Source organism: Pangasianodon hypophthalmus, chromosome 10 (assembly GCF_027358585.1).
Source record: "Pangasianodon hypophthalmus isolate fPanHyp1 chromosome 10, fPanHyp1.pri, whole genome shotgun sequence".
Lineage (NCBI taxonomy): Eukaryota > Metazoa > Chordata > Actinopteri > Siluriformes > Pangasiidae > Pangasianodon > Pangasianodon hypophthalmus.
In genome coordinates, this window is record NC_069719.1 from 10,352,133 (window position 1) to 10,367,632 (window position 15,500).

The 15,500-nt window shown below is 38.1% G+C and overlaps 1 protein-coding gene across 3 annotated transcripts in view; it reads right to left on the reverse strand.

The window, feature by feature from the left end:
- The window catches only part of ttll5 (tubulin tyrosine ligase-like family, member 5), an 81,693-nt gene that overhangs the window by 4,844 nt on the left and 61,349 nt on the right, over nucleotides 1-15,500 (reverse strand). For 2 of the 3 annotated variants that reach the window (XM_026934367.3, XM_026934365.3), the window contains exons 30-32: nucleotides 13,669-13,843; nucleotides 8,643-8,887; nucleotides 3,143-3,225 (exon numbers count right to left, since the gene is read on the reverse strand). In XM_026934367.3, coding sequence (XP_026790168.3) covers nucleotides 3,143-3,225; nucleotides 8,643-8,887; nucleotides 13,669-13,843 — 503 coding nt within the window. The remainder of the gene's footprint in view (nucleotides 1-3,142; nucleotides 3,226-8,642; nucleotides 8,888-13,668; nucleotides 13,844-15,500) is intronic. The other variant, XM_026934366.3, reaches the window with a different exon arrangement.

Consider the following 15,500-nt stretch of genomic DNA (forward strand, 5'->3'; position numbering starts at 1 on the left):
GCGCTTTACTTTGTGTTGCCCCCTCTATGCTTTTATCTCTTCCCGCTTTTCTCACATTATTAGTTAGGTGCCATGCACCTCCCAAATCCCTTTCCACATACAATGGAAAAATGCATTCATGAAATTCAGAAGCAGCTCCCAATGAGTTTATACAACATCTGGTGAACCACTTTGAAGAAAAAAAGGACAAAAAGAAGGAAATGACTGTCCACTGTACATTTTTGCTTATGCAAAATTAGTCATTTTCTGAGTTTTTTTCCTCAGTTCTAAGAATCTGTGTGTGAGTGTGTGACACATGGACACATACAGTATAGATGCCTTTTTTTGGACAGTCTTGATCAGACAAACAGATGTGCAGCAGCTTAAACTACTTAATATCGCTGTCACTGCAATAAAATCAACAGTTCCTCCAGACCATTTCTCAGGCTCCAAGGTGGAAAGAGTTGTGCAACTCTGTGAAGACGAGTGCGAGCATGCGCAAGAGTGTTTGTGTGTGTGTGTGTGTGTGCTTATATTCAGTCTCACATGGTGCAGGAAAAGACAAAGTCATGGGCTCCAACAGACACAAAACTATGTGTAATAGTCCTGAACAGTAATTGAATAGTAATGATAGTAATCGATAACTGTGAAAATTAGATTTGCAAATAAAAATAAGTAAGTACAGCTCAATTAAGATGTAGCAATTTCCAAAGCTTGGAGCAATGTGGCAGCTTGTTCTGTGGTTAATAATTATAGATAATAAGTGTATTTAGATGAGTGTATTTACATTTTAACACAGTAAAAACGCTCGTAAAGTAAAGAAAGCTGCTATTGTCATTTGTGAGGATAATGCATTAGCCTGCCATTTTTAGTGAAACCATGGCAAAAAAAAAAAAAAATCAATAATCCATTAATGTCATTACCATGTAATATTGTCTAGCAAAGTCACATGCACATCATTAAACAAAGAAAACTGTCAGAACACATCTAAGTAACACTATATATATAAGCATAAATATACAATATAATCTAAGAGATGAAGCACAATTTAGGTCTACTGAAGATATCAACAATTACCAGCTGAGAATGGATAAAACAAAGGAAAACTGGAGGCTCTGTTATACTGTTGGAGACATTTTGCTGGCATGGTTTGACTCCTCTTGTCCCCTTAGAGAAAGGAGTCACTGCAAATCAATACAAAGCTCTTCTGATTGATCACCTTCATCCCATGATGAAACATGTCTATCCGTTCCAAGATGAACACAGCCCCATCCACAGGACATGAGGGCTCACTGAATGGTTTGATGAGTAGGAAAATTAATAAATAATATGCTATTGCCTTCACAGTCACCAGTCTCAACACTTATGGGAGATTTTGGATTGATGTCCTACCCTGTGCTCACACAGAGAGTGATTTTTCACGTCACATAGCTTAAATCGCTGTATTCTGGTTGCAAGTGGGCGTTTTTGTCTTTAGTTTACTTCTGGTTGTCAGGGTTTCATTGAAAATGCCAGGCTAGTGTGTTATCCACACAAATGACAATACCAGCCTAAGTTAGTTAGAGAAATCATACGTCTTCTCACAAAAAATACAATTCTGGAAGGAAATTCTTTGTACAAAATGCATCCTGTGCAGTGCAGTGCATCACTGTCTACTAGTTTCTGATTGAACATAAAACAGCATTTGTTTTTTATGATTTCTGGCTCCTGTTTTAGGCTCAAAGGGCTTGATGTACCTAAACAGAGCAATAAAAATACCAGTGTTTTTTTCTAGATATTTTGTTTTAGGTAAATCAACCACTTCTAGACTGTAGCAGCAGAATGAGTATCACCACTTGGCTCAGGAGTAGGAATTAATATGTGGAACCAAAAAAACAGGGATAAGGTTTCACAGTTGTAAGGAAAAAAGAAACATACCACTGTCCCTCGTTCCCACTGGTAGTTGCCAAATCACTACACTGCACATGTGCATAAAGTTTCGCTCAAATTTAACACTGTGCTTGCCCCACCCACTTGCGTCGATAAGTCATTTTGCCTGCTGTTACCGGAAATCACCAGTTCCCACGTAATGACTTAAAATTTAAATAACTCGTGGTTTTTTTTTTTTTTTTGGAAAGCCTAGCAGAAATATTTCCTTTTGTTTAGGTTAGGTTCAACATTAACTATCTACGATAAAGGGTTAAAACTCCTGAATCTCCACCAACAGAAGACGTCAGGTCCAAGTTGATATTGGACATGCTTATAGGCATACTTGTTTTTTTGTTACTGGTGTTTGGAGTAAACCCATTCAATTCAAGTGACTTATAAAATCAGCTAACAACCGTAAGAACTTAATAATAATAATAATTATCATACCTTTGATAATAATGGGTGGTGATCTCCACCACTGTAACAAAATCACAGACTCTGGATATGCTTCACAGGCACCAGTGATCAGTAATAATGTAATAATTATGTCAACAAAAGTCCTCCCAAATCTAGTAAAACCAACGTGCATGTGTGCATTTAGCGTGTGTGCGTCAATGTTCAGCTGTCATTGCAGCCTACCAAATTAAAAGTTATTGTCTGCTGTCTGTACTTTAGAGACGAGTCCAATACAGGAGAACCCCAAACCCAACACATCTCACGTGTATGAGTGTAGTGTCGCGTGTTAAATAAGGGGAAAACAGAAATAAGGCCCTCAGAACTGTGCAGCCCATGAAGTAAGTATTATTAACTTTATTGATGCTATCGGCACACGCCTTGCAGGCCAAGTGGAAATAGGCCAAGACCGTTCGTTTAAATCTAAAGATATCTTGTTACCATAGTACTGGATAAAAATAAGAGGCTGTGCTAAATAGAGTTCATCAAAGCTGGAATGGTCACTATGCCCAGCTGCCTGGCTCTGGTGCTGGCAGAGGAAGCCACCTGCCTGGGCGTGCGGTCTCTATAACTCTCTGCCAACGCCGGCCATTAGGACAACACAGATATGTGTTCCCACTGCATGTTCAATTAATTAACCTACAGAAAGTTCGTAAGTGGGTTTCCAAAAATGTATGCAGTGCTAAATAATTTGGAAGTACAAAAAAGGATCTTAAAACAAAGGATCTTTTTCGTTCTATTATAACTTGTGAAAATGTGATATACAGGCCTGAAATACAGATGTGTGCATCTCTGTGCTCACCCATTTTTCCACACGTGGTGTCATAAACAACATTTTGTCGACTGGATAAGCCATTTCCGGATGGAGCCACATATGGTGCTTGCCTGTTAAAAGAGAAAAATATATTCATATATGAATATGACATATTTGACACCTAATTATTAGAGTAACAGATTTATGACTCACAAATAAATGGCCCAATGAGCAAACAGATAATTCAGAGAAGCACAAGACAAGAATAGCGTGTTGTGCACAGTGATGAAAAAATATCTAACCTTTGTAAAAGGTGGCTATGCCCTTTGCATGGCAATACAGCTTCTTTCTTCAGGCATGTGAAGTTGTCTGTGTGAGGTGGTCTAAAATGTCAAAGGGGCCCAATATGCACATATGCCACAGAGCAGTGTGGACTCACTGCAAAGTGTTTACCAAGTGAGTTTCGGGCGGCCAGGCATTCCCGGACCCAAGTAGCTGTTCCCATGCCTTGGCTTTCAAATCTTTTTTGTGGTTTATGTCATCCTGACCCATAATAGGTTTACTGTGGACATGTATTTAACTTTGGTCAAACCACTTTTTAAATGATAAAATGCATTAAGAGTTTAAAATGAAAAGGTCAGCTCTCCTCAGTGACAAAATAATCAACAAAATGGCTTCATCTTGCTTTTCTGGAAACAATTTGAATGTCACATTTCCAAAAGTGGAAGGGTGTGCTTACTGGAATGTCAATATCAAACTTTTTTTTTTTGTGCTCTTATTTGATGTTGACTAATTACATGCTCCTAATGGCAGACATCATGGAACCTGTGAGAAATGTTCCCCTTTGGCTGTGAATGGCTCAAATAATTATACCTCTCTGGAAGAACATCTGGCTCTGGAGAGCATGTTAAATCATCAGTTCTGTCCAGGAGGGGAGAAAAACAGGGGCCAACATGCCTGTAACTCTATACATTAAATCCGCTAAGCATTTTTGAGAACAATAAATAAAGCTTAGCTGGTATTAACCTCCAGGAGCACAACAGTGGCTTGCCAGAGGAGTATTAGTCCTGTAATGAGGGTGCACAGTGCTGCGTTGTACAGTCCACACAGTTAGCCTTTCATATGGCTACACAACCCTGGGGCACCACAGCAGATAGAAATGCTCCAATTAAAAATCCAACCTGACCAAGCAGGAAGCAACACTTTAGTACTTTATTGGCAATTTGAGTTCAAGGCTCTTTGCACCAGTTAGTCAGCATTTAGCGTGCTGGACAGAGTGTTGCAACAAACCACTTGTTGCCCAATTTATACACCCCAATGCATGGGATAAACCCATTCATTGTCGAAACCACAGATTTTTGTGACAGCTAATCCAATCAGGCCTTATGGGTAATAAGAGTAAACAAGGGGAATAATAAAAAAGCATTATTATTATTATTATTATTATTATTAAGTCAACACTTTTCAAAATCCCTCTTTAATAGGTTACTTTTTTGCACATTTTACCTCTTAATCTGCAAGCCAAAGGGTTCCAACTTAAATAAATTCTGGTTCAAATAGTTCAGATACAGCAAACAGCCCATATTAAATCTTTAACAGAGTTTCATCCTGTTCAATCAGTTCAATCGTGACCTGTTAAACCCAGCATATTTTCATCCCTCCATTATCTTTAGACATCACGCAAATAAAGTGCTAAAGTTCTAGCCAATAATATCAAATCTCATGACAGTATTTTACATTATTTTTCAGCCAACATCTCTTTCACTCTCCCTCAAAATTGTTTTCAACCTTTACACTTTAGGTCATAGTTAAAGAAATGGGTCATAAAAAATTTGTTGGCTGAGCCAAAAAGAAAAATTGACAGTTTTTTTACTGGTTGAGGTGGAGTCACACCATGCAGTAATAGTGCTGTTGTAATTGTCACTCTATTAGTTATGCCACTCTCAGTCCCCGTTTCCCTGGCTACAGCTCCAAAACTCAACACGCTTTGCAAACAGAACATACACACATTCATATCATTTATTCTACAAATGACTCCTTTCAGTCCCAAAAACTCTAACCAACATCTATAAAAAGCATACACCGATTTAGATAGGATTCAAAACTATGGCATTCTATGCTAATAGCAGGTATCGCAGAGCATCTGTGTATACACAGTATGCATGCAGGACATAATGCTGATAATTAGCAAGCACTTCATACTGCACTGCATGCTTTAATTTCTCTAAATACTGTCCGAGATATTTTGATTAATTTGCTATGGGCAATGTATAGCTCAGTAAATAGTCTAATTGGCAGGAAGCCTAGTAATTCTCTAAAGAGCACATGACTCAGCTCCTATATAGTTAACTCAGACAGTTTCATCCATTAGAAATGAAAGTATGCTTCCATTATGGAACAGAAAGACAAAAACCTTGGCAAGATTTGTTGCCACAGGATAAGCTAATTCAAAGGAAACAATTTAATACTCTTTTATTTATTCCAATCTGCTTTTACTGCTCACTTTGTTCTTCAACTTCTATCAACTTTGCTATCTTTTCTAATATTTCACTTCATCCTTCTTTCCCCATTCCAAACAACTCTCTCTCTTCACCTGTCTCTTTCACTCTCCTCTTTTTTCCTCTCTTTTTCATTTTCTTTTCATTGGTTCGGTGTTTCCATTTGAGCATTTTTGGTCTTCAGGCTTCCGTTTTTCCCACACTCTCTCATGTCACACAGGCCGACCACAAAAATGCAGGACTGTGGAGAGTGTGAGGGGCTCTGGAATTCCGCATGCCGAGGGTAAACACTGCACTGGCCAGGAAGGCACACAGAGGAGCAAACAGTGCACCTACCCTCCCCAGCGCTATCGTACCTCTCTCTCAACCATCATCTCTCTCTCTCCTTAACCCTCCCAATCCTAGGACCCTCGACGACTACCCGATATTTCACTGCTCTTATTCTCAAGACTTTCTTAACTACATTTCCTGTCACCATAACATAAGATAATCTTTATTTACCCAAACAAAAGCCACATACCACACACCACTCAATACCAGCTGTCTTTAATAGCCTGATCCCACAACATTCCCATATGAATCCCAAAGTAACCCAATTTAATTTCATACATATTTTATCCTGGTCACAGTATGCCAGCCACAAATAAATGTACTACTGTCAAGTTCTAGAGTGATACTGAAGTAGACAAATACAAACATGTACCCTGTAAAGCAATACTTTAAAAATCATCCTAAATTTTATTTTTTGAGAAGGTTTTACATATCATGTCTGTAGCAAAAATAAAGAGCATGTGGCTATTTTCTGGTAGAGATGTCATGTTATCTCATTGAGGTTTTGGGTATATATTTGCTCCTTCTAGCTACATTTACTCATACACTTACGCTAAATGCTTTGCAGATGCTTATCTAATCACATACAAAACCGTGCCTAATTGTTTTAAATGTAAAACAATTAACATCCCTGATGCACATAAATCTAAAATGCACAAATTGTCCCATGACCTTTAATTCTGTGTGTGTGATTTTGTGTGTGTGTGTGTGTGTGTGTGTGTGTGTGTGTGTGTGTGTGTGTGTGTGTGAGAGAGAGAAAGAGAGAGAGAGAGTGAGAGTGTGTCAAGGGTCTGACTAGTCGCTGAGGGAGTGTGCTGTCTGACTGCTAGTAGCCCACCATGGCAGTTCATGTGCTTCCAGCAAACAGGCCTGCTACCACAAAGGTTTGCCATTGTTGTGTAGTTTGGCCAGATGTGCAGTAAAGTCATGCTGCAGCGTGGGAAACAGATGACAGTTTCGGCTTTCTCCAGCCCTCATTTCGAACCCTCGCTTGCCACAAAAAGCACTTATAAACATGTTCAGATGGTTGAATTACACTGAACTAAGAAGGACTATTGTACGTCTATCTTGGCACTGAACAAGAATCACTACTGATCCTAGCTTTCCTTATATACACATGCATATTACTGAAATTTACAACATATTAGTAATATTTAAAAACCCTGAGTTGAAATGAGAATAGCATGCAGCCACAACTTGTAAAAAGAGGACATAAATTATAAAGTTAGTGATTCAGTTACTGCCAGATCTGAAATGAAAAATCAGTTGGCTGTACAAAATGCACAAAAAAGAACAAAACAATAATCTGAGTTACAATGGTGCTCATTCTAGCTTTTTATACCCAAAGTTTCCAAGCAGCTTCTATGAACAAGAAAATGTTTACACTGAATTAGATGAGCATGACTAAACACCCTGCTCTAAGGTGTGTCCAAAAAAATGCCTTCCCAGCCTCTGCTTGGCCTTCTTCAGGCTGAAGGATCAATATAAAAAGGATTATGGATTTAAAACAATGTTAACGTGGATTAAAAAAAGCAAAAACCACTAATAATACTTAGTGTAAATAAAGCGATGTCTCAGTAATTTCTAGAGCATTACGCAAGTTAAACACAAAAAGATGAAAGTAACGTTCCCCGGCTAGTAGTATGCCTGGCATTTCAGTCAGCAGTTAGCACTAATGACTAAACTAACATTTGTAAATTCTAGGCATTTCTCTGCATCACACTGACAACAAATAAGGACTGGTTCTTTATAAACTGAATAGTATTGAGTTTGCTTACTATATTTCTGTTGTCCAAAGCTACAAAGTTTACAACCATGTGTGTTAATAATAGACTGCAGTAGGGAAAAAAAAGACTTTCTACAAACAAACTACCATATTGTCTGGACTGTAAGCATATGTTTTCCTTCCACTTTATAGATTTTGATTAATTAAAATGTGCTTTTTTTTTTTTACACATAATTACAATAAGTAAAATCATATGTTTAAATAACAGGGCAGCATAACATATTTAGAGGAAAGTGCTATCTACCCTCTTCCACATACACAAGCTCCCAGACACTCATGATTGGCTAGTGTGGCTGTGGTTCACAGGGGAGAGAGCATGTGCTATAACTCCCACCCAGAGAGCACAGCCGAATTTGCTTTCTAGGATTCCTGGCCACAGACGGCTGTGGAATTATCGGGATTCAAGCTTGCAATCTCCTGACAATAGTGCAAACTTTTCTGTTGGGCCATTAGGGAGCCCAACTGAGCCATTAGGGTTTTTTTGTGAGAGATGTGAAAGATGGTAGGGTTTTAATCTTTATCAAGTGAAGCATGCGGCCTAAGCATGCTAGCATATATAGGGGAAACAATAATAGAAAACAAGTTAGCAATAAACTAGCATGCAACTATCAAGGAAAATTAAAGGAACTGAACATATACACATGACTGTTTTTAACAGTTAACACAAGTAACTTATCACACATACAAATTTCTGATAAATAAAGTCAATTTGTGACATTATGTTGCTTCCTTAAAATAAACTATTGCTAAATACAGACATCTTACATGTAACTTTCTAACAGCGTAATACACTGAACATTGAAATAAAAGCATACTGGTGTCTAGACAACATTGCGATTTAACCCCTAAACTGAAATGCTATGCTGTGGTGCACTTATAGTCCAGATAATATGGCACTATTATAAATGATCTGTGCTTAACTCTAAGGACTTACTGGTTGGTCCTTTGAGTGGCAGTCTTGCGTGAGAGTGTCTCTTTGGGTGTGCTGCTGGGGGGTTTGGGAATCAGAGTGGCGGCACCCCGTGTAGGGACCAGGGGTTCAGGATGGCATGAATCTCTCCAACTTGCTGTCTGCTTTATGCTGGTCTGGGACTGTGAGTCAACCTGAACGCTACAGCTGGCGGGAACAGGGTTTCGGGGTACAGCACCAGGCACAAACGTGTGTCCATCCAACATGGCCTGAAGACAAAGGATAGATTTACAGCTGGAAACAAAATCAGCTGAAGGACAAAAAAGGAGGAAACCAATAAAAGATATTCACTCCAAACGTCTAAACACCTGAAATTGCTACTGGCTAAGCTTTAGTTCTAGCACATCTGCACAATCCTTTCAAGATAGAACATTTGGTAATGTTTCAGTGCGTTTTCTGAATCTCTGCAATAAAATGGCCATATTTTTATACTTTTATTAGAAGCAGCATTTTCCTCCAAGTCATATGAGGTCAAATACGAACAGATTCCAAAAGTCAGTTCATTCATTCACACAGAAGAAAGAAATGTTATGGCTTATCATAACAGGCCCTAAATACTTTATAATCGGACATACCAAAATGCAGAAATTCTTCACATTTTATGCTTGTTTAGAAATGATTTCTTTTGAATGGGTAGTTGGACTTGGCATACACATTGCATCCTGAAAAAGGCTACTGTTCATCGATTTAAATAGGGAATGCAGTAAATTCCTTCCATCTAGTAACATTTTATAACTGATGTGAAAGGATAGTGTGAGAGTGCTTTAGGCTTCTTAAACAAAGTTTCTGTATGCCTCTGTGAGAGTTTATTTAGTGTCTGTGTGGGACTTAGTGATTCTACAAGAGGACATATACGCATACATGTTTATGCATGGTGTGAGTGTGTGTGTTTATCCTCAAAGCATCCAGCAGTGTGACAGTAAGTGTGTTCTGAGGCTGCTGGGGTTTGATGAATGAGTGGGCTGAGCTTGGAGGTTGGAGGGTCTCGGTATATGCTTCTGTTGAGAAAGGCCAGGAAAGGGCACCTTTCTAATGTTGCCAGGTGGCTGCTGGCCAAGCCATCCCAGGAGCCATGCAGTCTGCACCCAGTGACTGGAACATGGAGCAGAGCAGCCCAATAACACACTTCAGTCCACAATGAAACGTGTTTAAATTGTAGATAATCAGAGAACCATTCAAGGTCCTTTAACAACTGCTTTCAACAGCAAAGAACTAAAATTAAATGAGCAGAGAAAGGAACAGCAAATAAAAAAACATCATTTTTCCAAGCACACTATTGAACATGGCTCAGTTCCTCTAACAAATACTGTACATGGTCCCAGACAAAGAAATTCACATAACACAAAAAACACACAATTGCCCCAGAGTTGGGACTCAAATAAAAGATTCTGGCACACTGACTGACTCACGACTCGACTGGAACTCAACTGACTCGTGAATGAACTCAGAATATAGACTCCTGAAATATTTACCTGGATAAAAACGTGAACAAAAACTAATAAATCAGGAATCACAGTATATCAATATCTCTTAACCCTTTTCTGCCTGGGTGAAGTGATGAAAAGCAGGTCAAATATTTGGCTTTTTTTTTTTTTTTTGGCTAATAAATTGTAACTAAAATTGATAAAAGGGGTGAAAGTAGTGCTGAGACAAATACGCTCTTTGGCCCAAGATAAAATCTCATACTCATATGTTTGCCTCTGCAAATTTACAGAATCAAACAGCAGCTACTGAATGAAAGTAGTGGGAGTGTCAGGAAGTTGTGGACAAAAACCCCTGGCTTTGGCTTTATGAATGCATTATTATGAAGCTTAAAAAAGTGACCATTTAATATTTACTTACAGCAGAGACCATTATACAAATAGTTAGTGGTCTCCATCAAAACCATATCCTCAAGCTAATAAAACAGATCAGTGAATACCATTAAGCTGAAACCCTGTTAGAGAGGAGTTAGTACAACAAGAAGTTAGTACAGCAACAAAAACAAAGTATAATATTCAATTATTTAAAAAAAAAAACAAAACACCATTTAGTGTGATGCATATGACCAAAGTGCTATGTGCAATAAATGTAGCAACAAAATATACTTAAGTTTTATAAGACACTCTAAAACACACCCAAAAACTTCAGTTAGTTTGGTTAGTAAGTGTGTTACTCATCTGGCTTAGTAACTAGCAAATGATGTTATATATTTGTTTGTTTTTTTCTTTTCAATACATACATGCAAATAAGACTGTTACTTTATTACACACAATGCATATAGTTTGACTTTAAATGAAGTCAGACTGTAGCCTGTATAATGTACACTCTCCCTAGAAATAATATAGCAGTGTTTTACTTAATGTGCAATAAAACGCCTACAGCTAATTAATTGGGTGTTAACTAAAGCGCAAAACTATATATGTGAGTTTTCTGAAACTTCATAGTACAGAATCAGCACTGGCTAAAGTGATCAGTGATTTGATGCTTAGGTTATGTTGGGCATGCGTGCAGTATTTGACACTATTAACTATGCGGAACGGAAAGATTTAAAAACACAGTTTGATTACACAGACAAGTTCTTGCCTGGTTTAAATTTGAGATGGTTTAAATTTGTTTTCCCCAAAGGAATTTTGACCAATCCCGCCCATTCGTCCAGTTATTATTTTGTTTGTACCTTCCTGCAATATTTTCTAATGAACTTAGTTGGTTCTATTTCCAAGAATATTAACAAATAGTGATTCAAACCACAGCAACCCTGACCAGAATACATTTACTGAAGATGATGTGATAAACAAGCCTCATATGCTCCCATGTTAATCAGTGTGGCCTTTGTTTGTCTTGCGAGCTTCATATCTAACCACTCGCACACATAATTGATTATAACTTTAATTAGTATTATACTATTACCATTGTATTTATCATGTTGACCAGATTCAGACACAGCTAATGCATGCTTTCATACATTCTAGACTGGAATATTGTAACATACTGCCAGCTGGAAGCAGCCTCTTTAAGGAAGCTTCAGCTAGTTCAGCAGAACGCAGGTGATGGCCAGGTGGCCACATACTTTTGGCGTTGTAGTGTATCTTGCTGATCTCCTGAAGCTGTACCACCCAACCCGAGCAATTCACTCAACTGTAGCTGGCTTACTGTTATTCCTGAGTATCAGTCACAGTTCAGCTGGTGGAAGACATTTTTCTTACATTGCCCCTATACTCTGAAATTGTGTTTGAGAGAACATTAGATATGCTAGCTCAGTAACCTTTTAAATCCAAATTAGAAGCATACTTGTTTATCTTGGTCTATTCTTAGCCTAAGAACTTATTTCTTTTAAGTCTACTTATTTCTTTAGTAGACTTTTCATGATTTGTAGTAATTCTCACAGATTTAAAGTTGCTTCATAAGTGAGTGTACACTGATTCTTTAACATACTTGTTCATAACACACCTTGTTCTGACCTATCAAAAACACTTTTGAGATTCTGAACTGAAAATAAAAAGAGCTATAAAAATGATGACGATGATGATGACTATTTGACCCAGACTACAGCTCAGAGATATGAGACTTGACTCTGCCCTGCAGTAAGTGACTTATTAACATCTCTGTTTTGCTATGATTTGTTCTGACTCAGATTTTTGTCTATTCTCTTACAAAGAGGTTTATCTTTTCAACACTGTCACAGAGACTGCCTGCTGCTTCCATGACACCAAATGGTTATTTTTACCTGTAAGAAGCTGTGCCCATCTGGCGTGCAGAGCACTGACACAGGCTCTCTGTGTCAGACAAAAACAGAAAGGAATGCAAAAGAATCCGTGTCCACTAAAACAAAGTTCACCTGGGACTAAGCAAAACTGTAACCTAGGACAATATTTTATAAATATTTCACAAATATTTTACTTTCTATGCTACTCTATTTATTCCAGCTGTTTTCTTTGTTAATTATTTTTTTTAAAAATTAGTTTGGTTAAGATGCTTCGATTGGAGTACTTTACAATCCAATTTGTCCTGATGTCATTGTTCAAACTAGATGTCAGTATGGAAGGATATTAGGAGTTGATGAGTGGCACATGAAGCTGTTTGTGATACACTGTTTTTCTAGGACACTGTGGCACACAAAAGGTGCCTATATAGAAATTTCTAAGCTGTGTCATAAGAAGGGTGGAGGCAGGAAAAGGTCTTTTACCTAAACAAAATTGCAAAAAGGTTTAGATGTTCGATCAAAACCACCTGCAAGATGCAATCAGTTAGAGGTCAGTGAATGAACCGAACCAAGCAAATCCAGAGAATAGCACTATTTTTTACTGAAGAATATTCTACACAGTTAATGATTGTGGTTTCAGTGAGCAAGTGTCTGGCCAAACAGACCAAAAGAGACCCAAAAGCAGAATTAAACTGGTTCACTGATACTGCTATGACTCACCAAGACGCAGTAAGTGCACATTCTCATTCTCTCTCTCACATACACACACCCATACACACACACACATACACAAAGCACCATTTATCTACTGCAAGGCTTGGTTCATGCAGCTCAGTGTTGTTTATAAGTGCAATTGAGAATGGAATCCAAACACTCTAAACTGTTTGAACCTGCACATATTCAACCCTTGTTCAGTCTAAGGTGACCAAAAATCTGATCCTGATTTCTTCACTTGAGTAATTTTAGAATGCTGTAGTTTTGCACACAGCATCAATGCTGTGCCAAGACAGACAGACAGACAGACAGACAGAAAGAAAGAAAGAAAGAAAGAAAGACAAATATTCCATCTAAATAAAGACAGCAGTCATGAACTGAATCACTGTAAAAATAAGAAACATTTTGCGCTTTATGATACAAGATGGTTAAAAAAAAAAAACAGTTAAAATGTTGAAATACAAAAATCTAACAAATAAAGTTGCCCAGTTAGCGTAATAATTAGTAAGCAGAATAATGCTGTACTCTTAACACAGTACATGGCTCATGTATATAATTGTTTCATTAGCTATAAAAGTAGGTTCCACCACTGACTTGATGTCGAGAGCGGCTTTGGTCCAGTAGCTTCCTGGACTGCAGTTTCTGCTGCTGGAGCTGCTGGATGGCAAACTGGAGCTGATAGCTGCCTGATGCAGGCTGCAAAGTCGCTCCAGTAGACAAATTACAGGTACTCTGGCATTTTCCATCACCAGCATCCTTCCTGTGACTGCTGAGAGGGAAAGAGTTTTGTTGTATTATTCACATCTACAGGTGACACAGGCAGGATTTCAACCATAGCATGAAATGTGAAACAATATAGAATGTTCTAGTCATATGTCACTGCCAATGTGCTAGCTAGCTAATGCTAATACTAAGTTCACTCATGAAAATGTTACAGTACTAGTATTGAAAATAATTTAATATATTCATATTATGGTATGAATCATAAGTTTCTTTGAAGCTATGTTTATAGTCTTTCAAAACAGAAAGAAAGAGGTCTCATTTATTTGTGAGAAGTATCACATGTGTTCTTTAAAACATTGCACAGGCTGATTTAATCTTTAAAAGCATAAATCAGTTAAACCATTTTAATGGACGATTTAGTCAAGAAACATATTTTAACTGTGGCTGCTGAACTCAAACTGTAATGCGTGTGCTCAAAATATCCATCAATTCCTATTCATTAAATGGGCACACTTTTAACATAGAACATCTATAACTATGAAGTTTGTAATATAATAAATAAAACATTCTCAGCTTTCTGTTCCAATAAATCCAGTAATAAAGAATCAACTTTTAAAACAAGTGAGACACTGAATTCCTTTATTCCTTTATTGTCATCGTACACAGTACAATGGCCCCTCCACCTGCAGCCTCACTCATCCAGATCAGTCAGTGGCAGAGAAGCATGAGGATCTGCGGAGAGCAGCAGTCTCCCAGAACACACACTACCCTTTACACGACACGTCATGTCCCATCAACATCACCGGCTGAGTGCCGAGCAAAGTAAACCTTTAAACGGCTCCATGCTTTTGTAAAGCGATTAGCTCTCATTTGAGCCTAGCTTATGGGAGCCCTTTAACTTTTCTTCTCATCTCTACAACTGCAGAATGTCAGAGCGGGACCCGCTGATCAAGGTTAATACAGCAGCGGTGGAAAAAGCAGCTTTCAGACAGAACGTATTTAAGATTATTTAATGAACAATCACAGATAACTCAAGCATAAGAGATTAGGAGGTATATGAGTTCCTGCAAATGATAATACAAGCAAGGACTTTCCTATATACACTCAGCATCCACTTTATTAGGAACACCTGTCCACCTGCACATTCATGCAGCTATATAATCAGCCACAGTCATGTGGCAGCAGTGCAACGCAAAAAATCATGCAGATACAGGTCCAGAGCTTCAGGTAATGTTCACATCAACCATCAGAATAGGGAAAAAGTGGGCTGGTTTGAGTATTTCAGAAACTACTGATCTCCTGGGATTTTCACACACAACAGTGGGTGCACTGCTGAATTCTCGAATTTGATTGGTTAGAATGTAATTTCCTCAGCTCTGACAGTAGTAAGATGTTCTAATATGCTATTGTCTAAAGGAATTGTTAAAATTAAAAGACTGTATCAGATGAGCCAACCTTTATGCATTTTGAGAAGCAGTGCTGCATTTTAATATCAGAGTATGCTGGAACTTACTCCAACATACACCATAAGAACTGTCCTTGTTTTCCATAATAAAAATGGCAGATGAGTCAATTGACATTTGCGCAGGTGTTTTGAACCCTTTATATACCCTAACTCTGGTACCCTAGTCCTTCCCTCTATCTCACTAGTAATGTTTTGGCTATTGGTGCTTTAAAGATGCACTGATGCAGTGGTCTCACTT